Genomic DNA, 13446 nt, shown 5'->3' on the forward strand with positions numbered 1-13446 from the left:
GTTCCTTGTGGGTCAAAAAACCACTTGAATTTATAAGAATTGTCCCAGTGCTGCTCCGTGTTTGCAAACAAGATTTCCGGCTAGCCCTGTGAGACCTATTTAGCCTGCAATAAAAGCAGGGCCGTTGTTTTGGTGCAAAGATTCCTTCAATGTTTTTTAACAGAAGCGATACGGGAACTAGACCTTCATACACTAAAAGGGCTCAGAAATGTCTCTTTTATCTTCCCATTTGGAAACTTGAACTGCAATGGAGTTTGACAGGATTATTTTATTTACTCTCTCTCCTATAGCACAGCTATTTCTGGCTGACTGTCTGGCTATTGCTATGAAACTAGTCTCATCTTGCTTCTCATCCAACCGGCTTTGCTCCGAGAGCTCAGGGGAAGACAGCAATAGCAATAAAGCGCAAGCTGGAGTTTGCATTGCCTCTTGATTACAAGAGACACATAAAAAGTGCAAATGAAAACTAAACGCGTTTCATGCAGTCACTGATCTTTCTGCGCTGTCAGAAAACACTACACACGGAGCCCCATCAAGAGCTGTCCCACTATTGGTGAAAGGAAAGCGTAATTTGGTGCAGAAACTCCGTTAACCCTTCATACGGCCATTTCCAGCCTAGTGCCACGGCGCTCTCAAGCCCGTTGGGGAAATCCAAACTATTACCCAGAAGAGAAAAAAAGAAGATCCTCAACTATTACATGATCAGCACCTCGAGCATCCCCCAACATAACAAGCTGTGATCATAATTAATGCTGTGTGTCACAGTGCTGGATCTTAAGTACTATGATTTGCAAATGTAAAGCATCTCTGTGTCGAACTCCCTCAACTTCAGGGTGGTAAGAAAAGTAGACCCTGTGCCTTTAAGGCGACATCCTTTAATGCTACCATCATCAAGGATTGACTTCATTTCTTGGTAATTACGGGTAGCACACTGGAATATGTATTCTTCTTTCCTGATTACAGACATATGGTAAGTCAAACCCAGGCCAGTGGTTGCTTCCTACACAGTTTATTCCCTTCTTCCTTTCCAAACGGCATTTTTGCGTTAGGGTAACCAACCGCCAGCCTCTTCTGAAGAAAGCACCACTCTGTCCTCACGCACACTCCAACGTCCCAACCTCTGCTTCAGGAAACCCAGGCAGAACATTCATGAGGAGAGTTCTGACATTAATCCAATAGCTGAAAGCTACCCAGCTTTGCAAAGAAAATCTAAATCGTGAGCTCTCCCGGTGGCTCTTTGTCAGGAAGTGCAGACAGCCAAACTCACTCGGTGCTCCCCTTTTGACACGGGCTCTGGAAGTATTCCGCAACACCTACCTGCACCCCTTGGTACTGCGCTATTCAGCTGATTGAGCACTGAAATGGTTGACACGGCCATTTCATCTGCTTCATCCTCTCCCTTCCTAGCACCAGAAAATAACTCAGTGGCGATATGAAGAAGTGACCAGTGCTGTCTCTTATGGCACAATCTCAGCCAAGGAGATTTATCTGTAAAGCTCGGAAACCAATTTTGTTTGTGAAATTTTTCCCAAACGAGTTGCTTTGCAAGATGTTTGCCAGAAATGAAAGCTGGCTGCCACAGTGTCAGCGTCTCCACCTGCTGCTACTGCTCTTATTCATGCAGCCCTCGTAAATCCTACTGCAAGTCTCCTGCTTGGAAGAAAGACTCAAATATACCCATACTGGCAGAGATAACATCTGTCAAGCACATTTGAATGCAGCCCTTTATAATCACTCATTTTCACAAACTAGGGCTCTGTCTGAAGTCCCGTCAGTTATCCAAGACGTGATGGTCATGGAAACGTGTTCGGGATTTCTCAGTCTGAGGCAGTGGAATTTGTACTGGCAACCAGGGAAGGGTCTGAGCTTTGCCGCTGGATCCAACCACTGCCATCACTCCTTTCCTGACAGCTCAACTACATTAATCACTAGTTCATTATAGTCACGTTAATATAGTCATACAGTTCAATATAGTCATATTCCTGACTAACGTCCTGTTCTTTGCATGCAAACAAACCATCAACCAGGTAATCACCCAGCTGCCCATATGCCCCAAAGACAGCCCCTTGGCTCAGCTCACATTGCAAAAGCCCTCGGAAAAATCCTAGGAGATGCAGCCAGTGGGAAGACAACAAGGAGGCTGACGTTCAAGGAGCTGCTCCCACGGGCAGCTCTCGGTCCATCCCACCTGTCTGCTGAGCAGCAGATCACCTTTACAAGACGAGTGAGCAATAGGACACAAGGGGGTGATTCCAACCTGCGGAGATCCGTGGACACCCACGATTTCAAAAGGCCAGGCAGATGCTGAAACCTTGCTTGAAATGTTTGGGAACAACTAGTAAAGATGGCTGGCCTGGCATTACTGATGATCTTCTGCAGGCGTATCAAGCAGGGGAACAAGTAGGTGATAATCTCCAGAATAACCACCCTGAGAGTTATCCTCCCTCCCAGAAATGTCTTGGCCAGATGCTCAACAAAAAAAGGCCCTGTAACCTTGAAACATTTTCAGACATCATCAGAAAGGGATGGCAAAGCTTCTGGAAAGAAGGCCACATTCGAAGCAAACAGGGTTTGTTTGGAAATATGTTAACTGCTGCTGAAAGCGGATAGCCGGATACTGGAATACCACCCGAGCCAACAGACCTTACTCCTTGGGCACAGGCAACACCGGCCAGATCAGCAGGAAAAAGAACCATGGTAATTCTTGGTAGCACACAACAGGAGCCCTGCTAAAACCTTCCCAGGCCCCCTGCCTGTAAAGCTGATGGACCAAACCTGATCCAACAGATAAATGGTAGAAACAAAGACGGTTTTTGAGAGTATGGACTCTGCCTTGTCTGTAGAGCCAGGCAAAGGACACGGAGCAGTTGAGCTGGAGCAGTCTTCACTGTTTACCAGCTGAGAGCAAAACCGCTAAGAAGAAATCTAAACTTACGCAGGGGTGAGGGAACGTTACTTTGCACACAGTGCTCACCTTAAACAACGGGTACTAAATGAGTGGTTACCTTGGCTACAGACAGACTGTTTTAACACTCTGCCTGGGCTCAGCAGCCACAGAGCCTGCCCAAAGCACCAGCAGCTTCTAAGAGAGACACAAACAAGGGCTGCGGCGTGCATGCAGCAGTGTGCTCTCTCGGAACGCATGAATCCAGCCCATCGGCTGGCTGGGAGCAGAATGCTGCTGACGTTCTTGCAGCAAAAGAAAATCTGGCTTTCACCAGCACTTTTCCAGATATTGCAGGAATTCATGTACCGTCTTCCTGGACCTAACATGCATCTACCGGTACCAGCAAGCGCCACTAAGACCTCACCTTAGCCTACCGGGGTAAAGCGGATTCCAGCCAGTTTTGCCACATAGAAATTATTTCATCTTGCGCTGCACGAGCCAGTGAGCAGGAATCTGACAGTCTTTGTAACGTGAGCCCACTGTGGAACAAGTTTTGCAGACAATGGAGTTCAAAGGGAATGACAGAGAATACCAACAGCCACAACTGTCACAGAGCTTACGATATCGAACTCTATCTGTTCCATCAGAAACTCGTGTATCGGTATCTGTCAAACCACAGAATCCATATGCTCGAGGATTCAAGAGCACGGAGCTGTTGCAGCTGCAAACATCTACCACGGAGAGAAGAGGTAACGAAGGTGAGGATGACATGCAGATAACTGCAGTGAAGATCTGGAGGAGTGGGAGATCTTGTTTGAAATATGTGCTTGTTTTCTAGAGCCTCTCAGGATGTCTAGCATGCTTTCATCAAACTAAAGTATCTGTGACATACTTAAATAAGGAATGAGTTTTAGTTCCTTATTTCTATTAAAAATCACTTTTGACCAATAAAGAGGTAAAATTCAACCATTATAATTCAAAAGTAAAGTTATTCTCAAATAGACTGTATCATGATTAGGGATGTACCATACCTACTAATTTATTACATCTGAACAAAACCCACCTATGCAGAAGATTTTCTGACGAGGAAGATTCACTGAGATGTGCTATCGTAAGTGGTACCAAAGCTGAAAATCTGGATCAGGCTCATTGACTAAACTAACCTCATGCAAAACAACGTAGGTCAGATTGTCCATGGCTCTTCTCCTTGCCTGTATCTGGAATAAGAGGGGTGCTGTTCCATCTGCTGCTTTGGCAACCTCTAAAGAACTTAGTTCTCCCTGGACACAAGGCAGAGGAGCTGGCAGCCCTGGACCAGTCTGAACTCTGAGACCTTCTGGACATCTCAAACTTTCCCTTCTGGCCTCAGACAACTCCAGCTCCCTGGGGGTTTGCTCAAGTGGGACATGAAAGCATATTGCAAGTTCACGCCACTCTCAAGCACTTGAATTCCCGTGCCTGGCACCAGGCTGTGCTGCAGATGACCCCAGGACATGGTGCTCTGCCCTGCCCTGGCCAGACAGAGCTGGAGCACCAGCACCCCCACAGACGTGCTGCCTTCTCCCTGCGCTGGGGGATGTGTGGGTCATATTTTGCCTACCTAAAGCACAGGGCAAAGAAGGCTGGCCCAAGCTTCCCACACCTTGATAGAAACGGTGCTTCACGAAGGAAGCCCTGGGATACAGCGCTCTGGCTCTGAAGCAGAGGTTATCCTGCTAGATGGTTGCCTGTTGGCATCTGTAACAGCAAAGCCTGACACGATGGTCAAGACAACACAGGCTATAAATCATTCAGATTTATTTTATATAGGATGCGTGATCCCAAAACGGAAGCTAACATTCCTCTGAATTCCATACTCAGACAATCTTTCTTAACAATGTTCAAGGAAAACATTACCAAGACAGCAGAGTCCAGCCATAACCCCACCTCCCCTCTACCCCAGCACTCTGAAGAACAACTGCAGTTTGATGCTGGAGAAAGAGATGCAGGAGGAGAACCTACAATGAGGTATGATATGAACCATGACATCGGACTCACCAGATGAGTTACCACCCTGTCACCTTAAAGGTGAGTGGGGACACTGTCCCACAAGACCTCGGCTAGTGGCAGAAGAGCCTGTCGGATCCTGACATGGAGCCAGTCTCTCTGCCAGGAGGACCCAGACCACCATCCTGTCTCCGAGATGGCTAAAATCTGTGGGGCGTTTTCCCGGGAAGGCATCCCTTTTGTGGCACTGCCACACACACCCCCCCAAAATGCCTTTTGAATACATAAGGGAAAAAGACAGTGTCACACTAACACTCTCTGCATACTGATACAACCTTTTGAGCCCCAGCAGCCTGCTGTGAATTGCTGAACGCTCTCCGCTCATACTGATGACCACGGAAAACCCAGCTCTGATTTTTCCAGGAGTTAAGGGAACGCTCGATACCTCTCTGGATCAGATCCAGTGCAAGCCAGACTGAATGGTGCCTGATGAATCAGAAATTCAGGGTCACAATCAAAGTGTAGGAGGTCAAGAGTAAAAATTAAACCCAGCTGCGTACTTCCAGACTCATTTTGACAGTTCTCTGAACACGTGACTTTGTTATTGTTGCTCTGTGGTTATTCTTTTTTTTTTTTTTTTTACAGAGCCAGGAAAGAAGTAAAAAGGCACAGCAACGAGGAGGGGAAAAATAAGCACACACATTCCAGAAGGCAAAATTTCAGTCAACCATGACTCAGGAGAAGAAAGTGCCACCCACTGAACTGTACAGGCCGCAGCTCCGTGTCCCGCGGCAGCGGGCAGTGATGCCACGGTGAGTCAGGAGCCACCCACGCTCCCACCCACGCTGCTTCCTGCGGCAGCAGGGCACTCCTCAGAGGGCTGCCACCCGGTGCGGGTCTCGCTCAACCCTTCCTTAGCATATGAGATGTGACAGGGACACAGCCCTGGTGTGTTTGGCCGGAGACGTCTGCAGCTCACCCTCGCTCCCACTTGAGGTCGGGCCAGGGGACTCCCTCTGCCCAGTTACCTGCATAGCTGCAGTGAAAACGTCAACGAATTCCGGTCTGTCAGAAGACAGAGGCAGCCAGGACTCGTGAGCTCTGTCACTTCACTTCGAACAGTTGTGACGCTAATGAGCAAGGATCACCTTAGCGGGACTACAGGAACACAGCGATGCTGCTGCTGCTCAGCACAGCTGCTCCGAAACACAGTTCACCTGCTGCCATTAATACTACAACACATCAGCATCGGTATTCTCCACTGCCTTTCTCTACCTTCAGAACGGGTTTCATGGCAGAGATCTGCCCTATAAAATCCAGCACAGCACCTACAGGAGGACGAAGCTTAAAATAATGCATTTCACCAAGTGACAGCAGATATACCCTGCTAGGGACCAGGCTGCTGCCTGATATTCTTGGAGAGGCAATGATTGTCATTTTAATGCAGTAATGGAGTTGTCTGCCCAAGTGCCAGGCTTCATAGTTCATATAGAAATTCTAGGGCTATCTAATCCCAGATCATATGCTGCAGCCAAAACCCAAAAGTAGAAGGGAGGCAACGAGCCAAACAAAGGGCACATGCGAAAAAGGCGTGAAACGAACAAGTGGAGGCTGGGTTTGCTACGAGCGTAAAAATCCCTCTATCACGGTATACTCACCATCCTGTAATTCAGTATTTCTAGCCTGTGGATTGCCCTTCCTCAGTGCTATCCACATCCTCTTCTGCACGTGTAGCAAACAGCCACCTTGCCCTAAAACCCACTTTGGACTGGAAAGCCTGTCTGCAGCATGTCCTCAGCCGTGCTGCTTTCTCCCTGGATGTCCTTACCTTCTTGCAGAGAACCATCTGGTGATCAAAGAGAAAGAAAACACGCTGCTGGTTCCGTCCATAAGGCTGGTAAATCCAGGACATCTCTCCCGTGTAGATCAACTCTGAGCTGCGGTCCAAGATATCGTCTCCCTAGAGGGCACAGAGAATGAGGCCGAGTGAACCGCTGCTCCCAGCCAGGGCACAGGATACATTTCGCTTTGCAGGATGGGGAGGAGCAATAATTAAATAAGATCTTGGCCCTTCTGCAGCTCTCAAAGCCACCCCACCTGACTTCAGACCAGAAACTGCAGATAGGGGATAGTTCTGAAGGAAGGGAAATAACTAAAGTAAGCGTGGACACTCCAAGCACGGTCATCATGGTTCACATTGCTGCTCCAGACATTGTCCCTGCTCCCCCCTCTCCAGGTACCCCCAGACCCTGGATCTTGCTGCAGGTGCTGGTGGCATCCTGAGAGTGAAGCCTCTTCCTCCTGCCCACAACAGAGCCACTTTGTATTCAGGGTAACAAGTTCCCTGGCACCCCCTCCCTTTAAAATAGCATCCTACAGCACATCTCCTCCCGAAATCTCCGGCCAGCCACCAGAGTTATCTACACTGGCTATCAACTCCCCCACCCCGGAGGCTGCCAAAACTCATCCCTCCAGATTGTTGCCTCTCTTCCCACTCATTCAGGCAATTACAATCCCTTCTCCCGTAGCTCATTAGAGCTCCCTATCTCCAAAAAACTGTCAGGACCACCCCGGACCCTCCAGCAGCCTCCCCCCACAACCCCCCCCCGAGGCTGGCAGGGCCTCCCCGGCTGGCTGCCAGAACACCCTCACCCTTTCTCTGCCTCCAGCTAACGCTTGTTTTCCTCTCCGTTTTTTTTTTAAGGATTCATGAGCAGATGGTCTTGAAAACACAGTACTCGCTCTCCCACTCTCCGAGAGAACAAATGCAGTCACCCTCCACTAATTGGGATGAGCTGGACTTTTTAAAAAGTTAATTAAAATCTATTTATTAAGAATGGGTGAATTCACCACCACCTGCCCTGTGGGCATCTCAGTGTCTCTCACCCCGAGACACCACAGAAGGGATCAGGATGCCCTCAGCTAAAAGGTAAGGAGCAGGATTCAGGAGTAAGTGAGAGAAAAGCTTTTTTTTTTTTCTTTTTGGCTTTGAAACTAGTGCAGTTCTGGCTTTGATGCCAAACTAGAACCAATTTCTGGGACAAGACCATCCCAAAATCTCAATAAACAGCTTGTAAAGGTTCAGCCAGCTACGGGGGGCACCTAGATAGAGACGCTTTTCTGGTACTGCTCACACTTGTAGGTGCCAAAGCAACCAAGACTCATCCCCACTCCTAATTTCTTGGTGAGGATTTCAGACTGCTGTTCAGGTAAATGTGTAATTAACCTCTCAGCATTGATTGGAAGCAAGTGCCTGAGTCCCTGGGCCCTGTGACAACAGCAACTTCATTAAGTCGCTGCATCATCATGCTGCAGCACGGCCTTTCAAATCGCCTTAGCGAGGTATTTATCCACCTCTCTATCTCACTTGGGTGGCTGTGGGATCTGAAGGCCTAATTAGGGATGACTCCCTTGGAATACAGAGGGTCGTTCTCAGAAGGGATGGGCCATGTATCACGCAATATCTCAAGAGTGTGGTGTCGGCGTCCCATTTCAGCTGTGGCACCTCCTGGCCAGAATCCGGGGACCCGTGTGCTGCTGCGACAGCTCAGGCATACACAAGCTCTTGAACAAGAAGCCTCTGAAGAAAAACACACCAGCTCCAGAAACTGGGGGCTTTCCTGGCTAAACATGAGCTTATACGAAGAAGGTTCATACAAGCCTATGGATGGGAGCTTTTAGGAGAGGGGGCGAGCCTAGAAGAGGCGAGCTGCTAAAAATAGATAGCCAGTTTTGTCTTTTACTCCTGTGGTAGCATCTCAAGCCTGAGGACACACAGAAGACTCGGTAAACACTTCTACTTGATTAGCCGAATGCAAACTGTGTAGTCCCTGCAAGCAATGTAAAACAAAAAAATTCACATCTGAAATGATAGGATTTGTACTGCATTTTTTATGTTGGGAAAACAATTTATACGTACAGTCTATAGGCCAGAAATAGATGGTTTCCACTGCTGGATTAGCAAATCGGGAAATATATGTTGCAAATAGTCTCGGACTAGCACAGGGCTGGCCAGCCCTCAGCCCCCAAGAGCAGCATCTCCATGGCCCTGCCTGTTCCTCAAGCCCTCGGGGGCCCTAGCACCACACCAGCGGGGCTGTGCCGCTACAGCCTCCTGGAGCTGATGCAATCGACCTTGAAAGGCAGTTTTTTGTCCCGACACAGTTGGACCACCTCTTTGAAGAGCATGAAGTGCCTCCTGCTAGGGCAGTGTCCCTACCGGGGGGGCTCACGGGGTCAGTTGGAGAGTGGCGGGGAAGGAGGGAGCGTTTGCTTTTCTGCTCCACTGCTAACACCACCACCCCAGCACGCCGTGGTGCTTGGTCCTGACATTGCTCTCTGCAGTGCCTCTCCCCGTCCTTCTCTAAAGCCAGTCCTATGCCTGGATCCCTCCAATCCTACACAAAACTGAGAAAAAAAATCTTATTTTCCATGTTTCCCCAAGCAACTCCTAGAGAGGCTGGATTGTCTATACCCTTCTGTAAGTTAAGAGAAATACTGTTAAAAAAGGAAGAGGATGAACTTTCGGTTACCCTGAACTGGCAGATGTCCTACTGACTTCAGCAGAGCACAGCAGCAAAATGGCCAAGAGAAGACCAGATGACCTCCTGAGGTCTCTTCCAACTTGAGTTACCCTATAAGCCTATAATAAAACACCTCAGCCCTCCGCAGCCTGCGTCAGGGGTTCGCACTGTGCATCCTGTTGCATACAAAGGGCAGCCAAAAGCAAGCTGCCTCCTCTTTTCTTCATGCAGTCGCAGGCAGAGTCCAACTACTTAGTGTGCAGTAATGGGAGCAGAAGGTCACCCAGATCTAGCTTGGACGTGTGCTTCATGCTCCCTCGAGCTTGCCAGCGCTAGAATGACATATGAAGTCCTAGGGCTAATCCCGAGTGTTGCAGCAGAGGGTCAGCTCTTCTGCTGCTGCTGCGGAAAGATGTCGATCATCAGCTCCCCAGTTGTGCTATAGGTGACCACCACTTTCTGTACTGAGAAAGTGGGAGGAACCAAAGGGTTTTTACTAGTGTCAATAGCAGCAAATGCTGTTGGGAGCAGCAAGGTAAGAAGGAAGGGCATGGCGCTGCGAGCTGCAGCACGTTACACCTCCCCGTCTGCCCCGCTCCTCCTTCCCATGAGCCATTCCTGAGCAGACGCTGCCCTAGGCTCAGAAACGCTCCTCAGCCCACCCGACCCGCTCCCCTGCGCCCGAGCCCACCTCCCGACACGGCTCTTTGCTGTCACTGCTGGGCACAAAATCCCCTTTTCTCGTTAACATTCAGCAAGCAGGGCTCTCTTCTGCCTGACACTGCTGTTCTTTAATTAGAGATTGACAGGCTGATTAGCTCTCTGGGCTACAGAAAGATCAGAAAAAGGAAAGCAAGAGAAATGTTGTCCTTTTCATCAGGCTCATTTTTCGATACCTTCTGTTGCTGGGGAAAGAAAAAAAAAGAAGAATCTGTTTCAGTCCCTGATGCAATTTTTTTCCCAGGAGGATTTCTCATCAGGCTGTCCTCACTTTGGAAACAGTACGTTGGTTGCACACATCTTTTTTTTCATGTCATTCTTGGATTCAGTAACGTAATATTAGGTTGAGGCCAACTATTATGTATTACATAATTAAGGGCACCAAGTCTTGATTTAAAGGACCCGTAAATAACAAGAATGGGAAGAAATTTAAAAGGACAGTGCTCATTATATTTCTCGATTATACATATTTTTCCCTTCATGTAAATTTAATACTCTCAAAACCTGCCAAAGTGACAACCCATGGGAATCTGGTAGAAATGTCTAGAAATCTACATTAACCAAAATAATCTGTTTAAATAGCCAGTTACAACTAATCCAGGCTGATGAGCAAGGCTCTCTCCTGTGCCAAACATCCTGCCACTGGCTTGGGGACCTCCATAGATGCCCTCACAGGGAATGGAGGCCACATCGCCTCCCTCCTCGGAGAAAAACCTGGGCTGAAAGGGAGGAAAGCATTGCTGGCAGCTCCCACGAGGGCCGGAGAGGGAGCCTGAAACGCTGCAGGGATCGCTGCTTCGTTTTGTTTTGACGTGGTTTGAGCACTGGATGAAATGGCATAGACTGGAGCGACTCTGAGGTCTGCCAAAGCGCAGATCTGTTTTCCCTCTCCACATCACCTGCAACGGGCGCTCAGCGAGGGTGCGGTCGCACCACAGTCGTGCCCAAGCAAATGGTCAACTTGCAAACCCTGCCCAGGAGCAGGGCCGGAGCGGGCCAGCAGCGCAGCACCACACCAGCACGTCTCCGTGGGCTTGAGGGAGATCTCGGGAGGGCAGGAGAGAGGAGAACATGCTCCTCGGATGGCCATCCAGCGACGGCTGCCCAGGAGCAGACAGAGAGAGGATGGCAGGGACGGACCCCGCTCCTTCACTCCCACCTCCTCATTTGTGTGCCTGTAAACACAGCACTGCCCAAACTGCCGCTTGCAAGGGCTTAGAAACGATGATGGGCTTTGTGGAAATCATCTCTTTGTAGTACTGTCGTGTGTGTGTATATGTATCTAGCTATTACCCACCAAAACCTTTGAGTCTGTGACTCTCAGAGGGCAGGAGCACGAGATGGGGCTGAGCACGTAAAGGCTGCCCAGGATGGGCTCTGCCTGCCCCGTCTGAAGTCTGATCCAGAGGAGACTTCGCAGGCTGTTCTGAACCCGCTCCAGCTAACTTTGCGTGCTGGTTCTGCCTGCCTGCCTTTAAATGTCACTGTTTTGATCTGAGGGTATTTAACTACAAGCGAGGGGATGACGCTGAGAAGGGAAATAGAGGTTGAACATCAGGAAACACTTCATAACAAGGAGAGCTCTCAGACATTGAAAGGCCTCGGCAGGAGGCGGTGGAAGCCCTACATTCTGCGACATTAACAACTGAAAGGACAAAAGGCACTAGAGAATTCGGTGTAGGCAGGGGCAGCACCTCTCTGGGTCTGTTTATATATTGGAAATTCAGGTTACAAAATAAAGAAGTGAGTCATACGTGGCAACAGTCCAGCCCAGGCTTTTTGGTCAAGACCACATTCCTACAAATTATACAGGACCGCATTTCAAAGTGATTGGGATTATTTCTAATTTACAGCAGTCGGTGAGATCAGAATCTTCCCTTAAGATTCTGCTCAGTCATTACTTGTATAAAGCTGCCAAAGCTGCCAATAATTCCTTAAGACTCCCCGCCCTGGCTGCCACAGCGCGCTTATCTGCTGCCACTAGAGCCAGGCCACCCTTTCTTGGTCCCACTCGCAACTGAAACCGTCAGACCCTGCTTACGTGACTTCTGGGGGAAAAAAAAATAAATATCTGGCCTTGGTTAACTCAAGGACATTCACATTTTTCCAACACCGACCCTGAAATTCACCTTCACGGGGCCCTGCGGAAAATCTGGAAGGATAAAAACGATTCCTGAAACACACAGGCACAACTCCATGGGATTCAGTAAAATCCCTTCTGCTTAAATTAGCTGGGATGTGCCCCCTGCTTTTTCTATTTGTTTAGGATCAGCAATACGTATACATTCCCAACAACACCCTCTCCTTGCAAGAAAAGGTGTACGCATACTTTGTATAGAATCACAGAATCATAGAATACAAGAACATTTCAAATATTCACTCACTAAATATTTCTTGTTTAGTTTGGATTTTTTCTTCTTTAGAAAAACCTTTTTCCAACACTTCATTGCAACACACGGGTAAATTTAGAAATGAAAATGCAATTTCAAATCAGAGAGTCAACATCGTTAGTCTAGAGATGCTGAGGAAAACCTGGTATTTCTCCAAACGAAATATTTCAACGTGCTTAAACATTTAGCCTTGGTTCCTGCTGAAGTAATTCACCAAGGGCAACACACAGGGGGAATCAGGGATTATCTCCATCACGTGCCCTGGCTGGATTTCTGGTGGAAGAAAACCCTGAACTGGTAATTTTTTTTTTCCTCTAATTTCTGCTTTCTCAGTGTTTTTTTCAGATCGTCTGAAGGAAGACTGTGCTGCACACCCCGGGTCCATGCTGCTGTCGCTCGTCTGCATTGCCGTGCCAGCCGGAGAGACCAGGAAGCCACCGTGACACACAGAGGGACAGAAAGGGAGCGCTTTTGGGTACAGACTCTAATTACAGCAGGAAGAGGGCCACCGAAAGATGGGAGAGTAGCGCTGTGGGTTTCAGTGAGCGCTCAACATAAACTGGACAAGCATTTGTAGAAGCACAAAGCTGAGAGCAGGTCGCTCTCTCTCAGCAGTGTTCTCCACTGAAGATGAACTGAGAGTCGTGGTCTTCTACTCTCTGACCCTGATAATACACGCATGTTCCCCACAGAGTGGAAAAGGCTAGAGAGACGTAACAGGAAAGACCTCTTCTACTCCGTAACTACCTACGCATAGAAGATGAGAGCTCGAACCCCTTCAGGCTGGGTAAGAAATCAGCCCCTGGTGGCCTGTGTCCTGGGAGACATGTCCTATAGATAGACATCAGCTGAGTGGGGATTTTGGAGGTCATCGGCTTGGGTTCGCAATGCCTAAAGAGAGTATCTGTGCAGATCTAAGCATCTGGCACTGCTTTTGATT

At 48.6% G+C, this 13446-nt stretch overlaps 1 protein-coding gene across 24 annotated transcripts in view; it reads right to left on the bottom strand.

Moving 5' to 3' along the window:
- The window catches only part of ARHGEF9 (Cdc42 guanine nucleotide exchange factor 9), a 230224-nt gene that overhangs the window by 31527 nt on the left and 185251 nt on the right, over positions 1 to 13446 (bottom strand). For all 24 annotated transcript variants that reach the window (XM_074600226.1, XM_074600231.1, XM_074600224.1 and 21 more), the window contains one exon: positions 6702 to 6833. In XM_074600226.1, the coding sequence (XP_074456327.1) occupies positions 6702 to 6833 (132 nt within the window). The remainder of the gene's footprint in view (positions 1 to 6701; positions 6834 to 13446) is intronic.

The sequence above is a fragment of the Larus michahellis genome, chromosome 9 (assembly GCF_964199755.1).
Source record: "Larus michahellis chromosome 9, bLarMic1.1, whole genome shotgun sequence".
NCBI lineage: Eukaryota > Metazoa > Chordata > Aves > Charadriiformes > Laridae > Larus > Larus michahellis.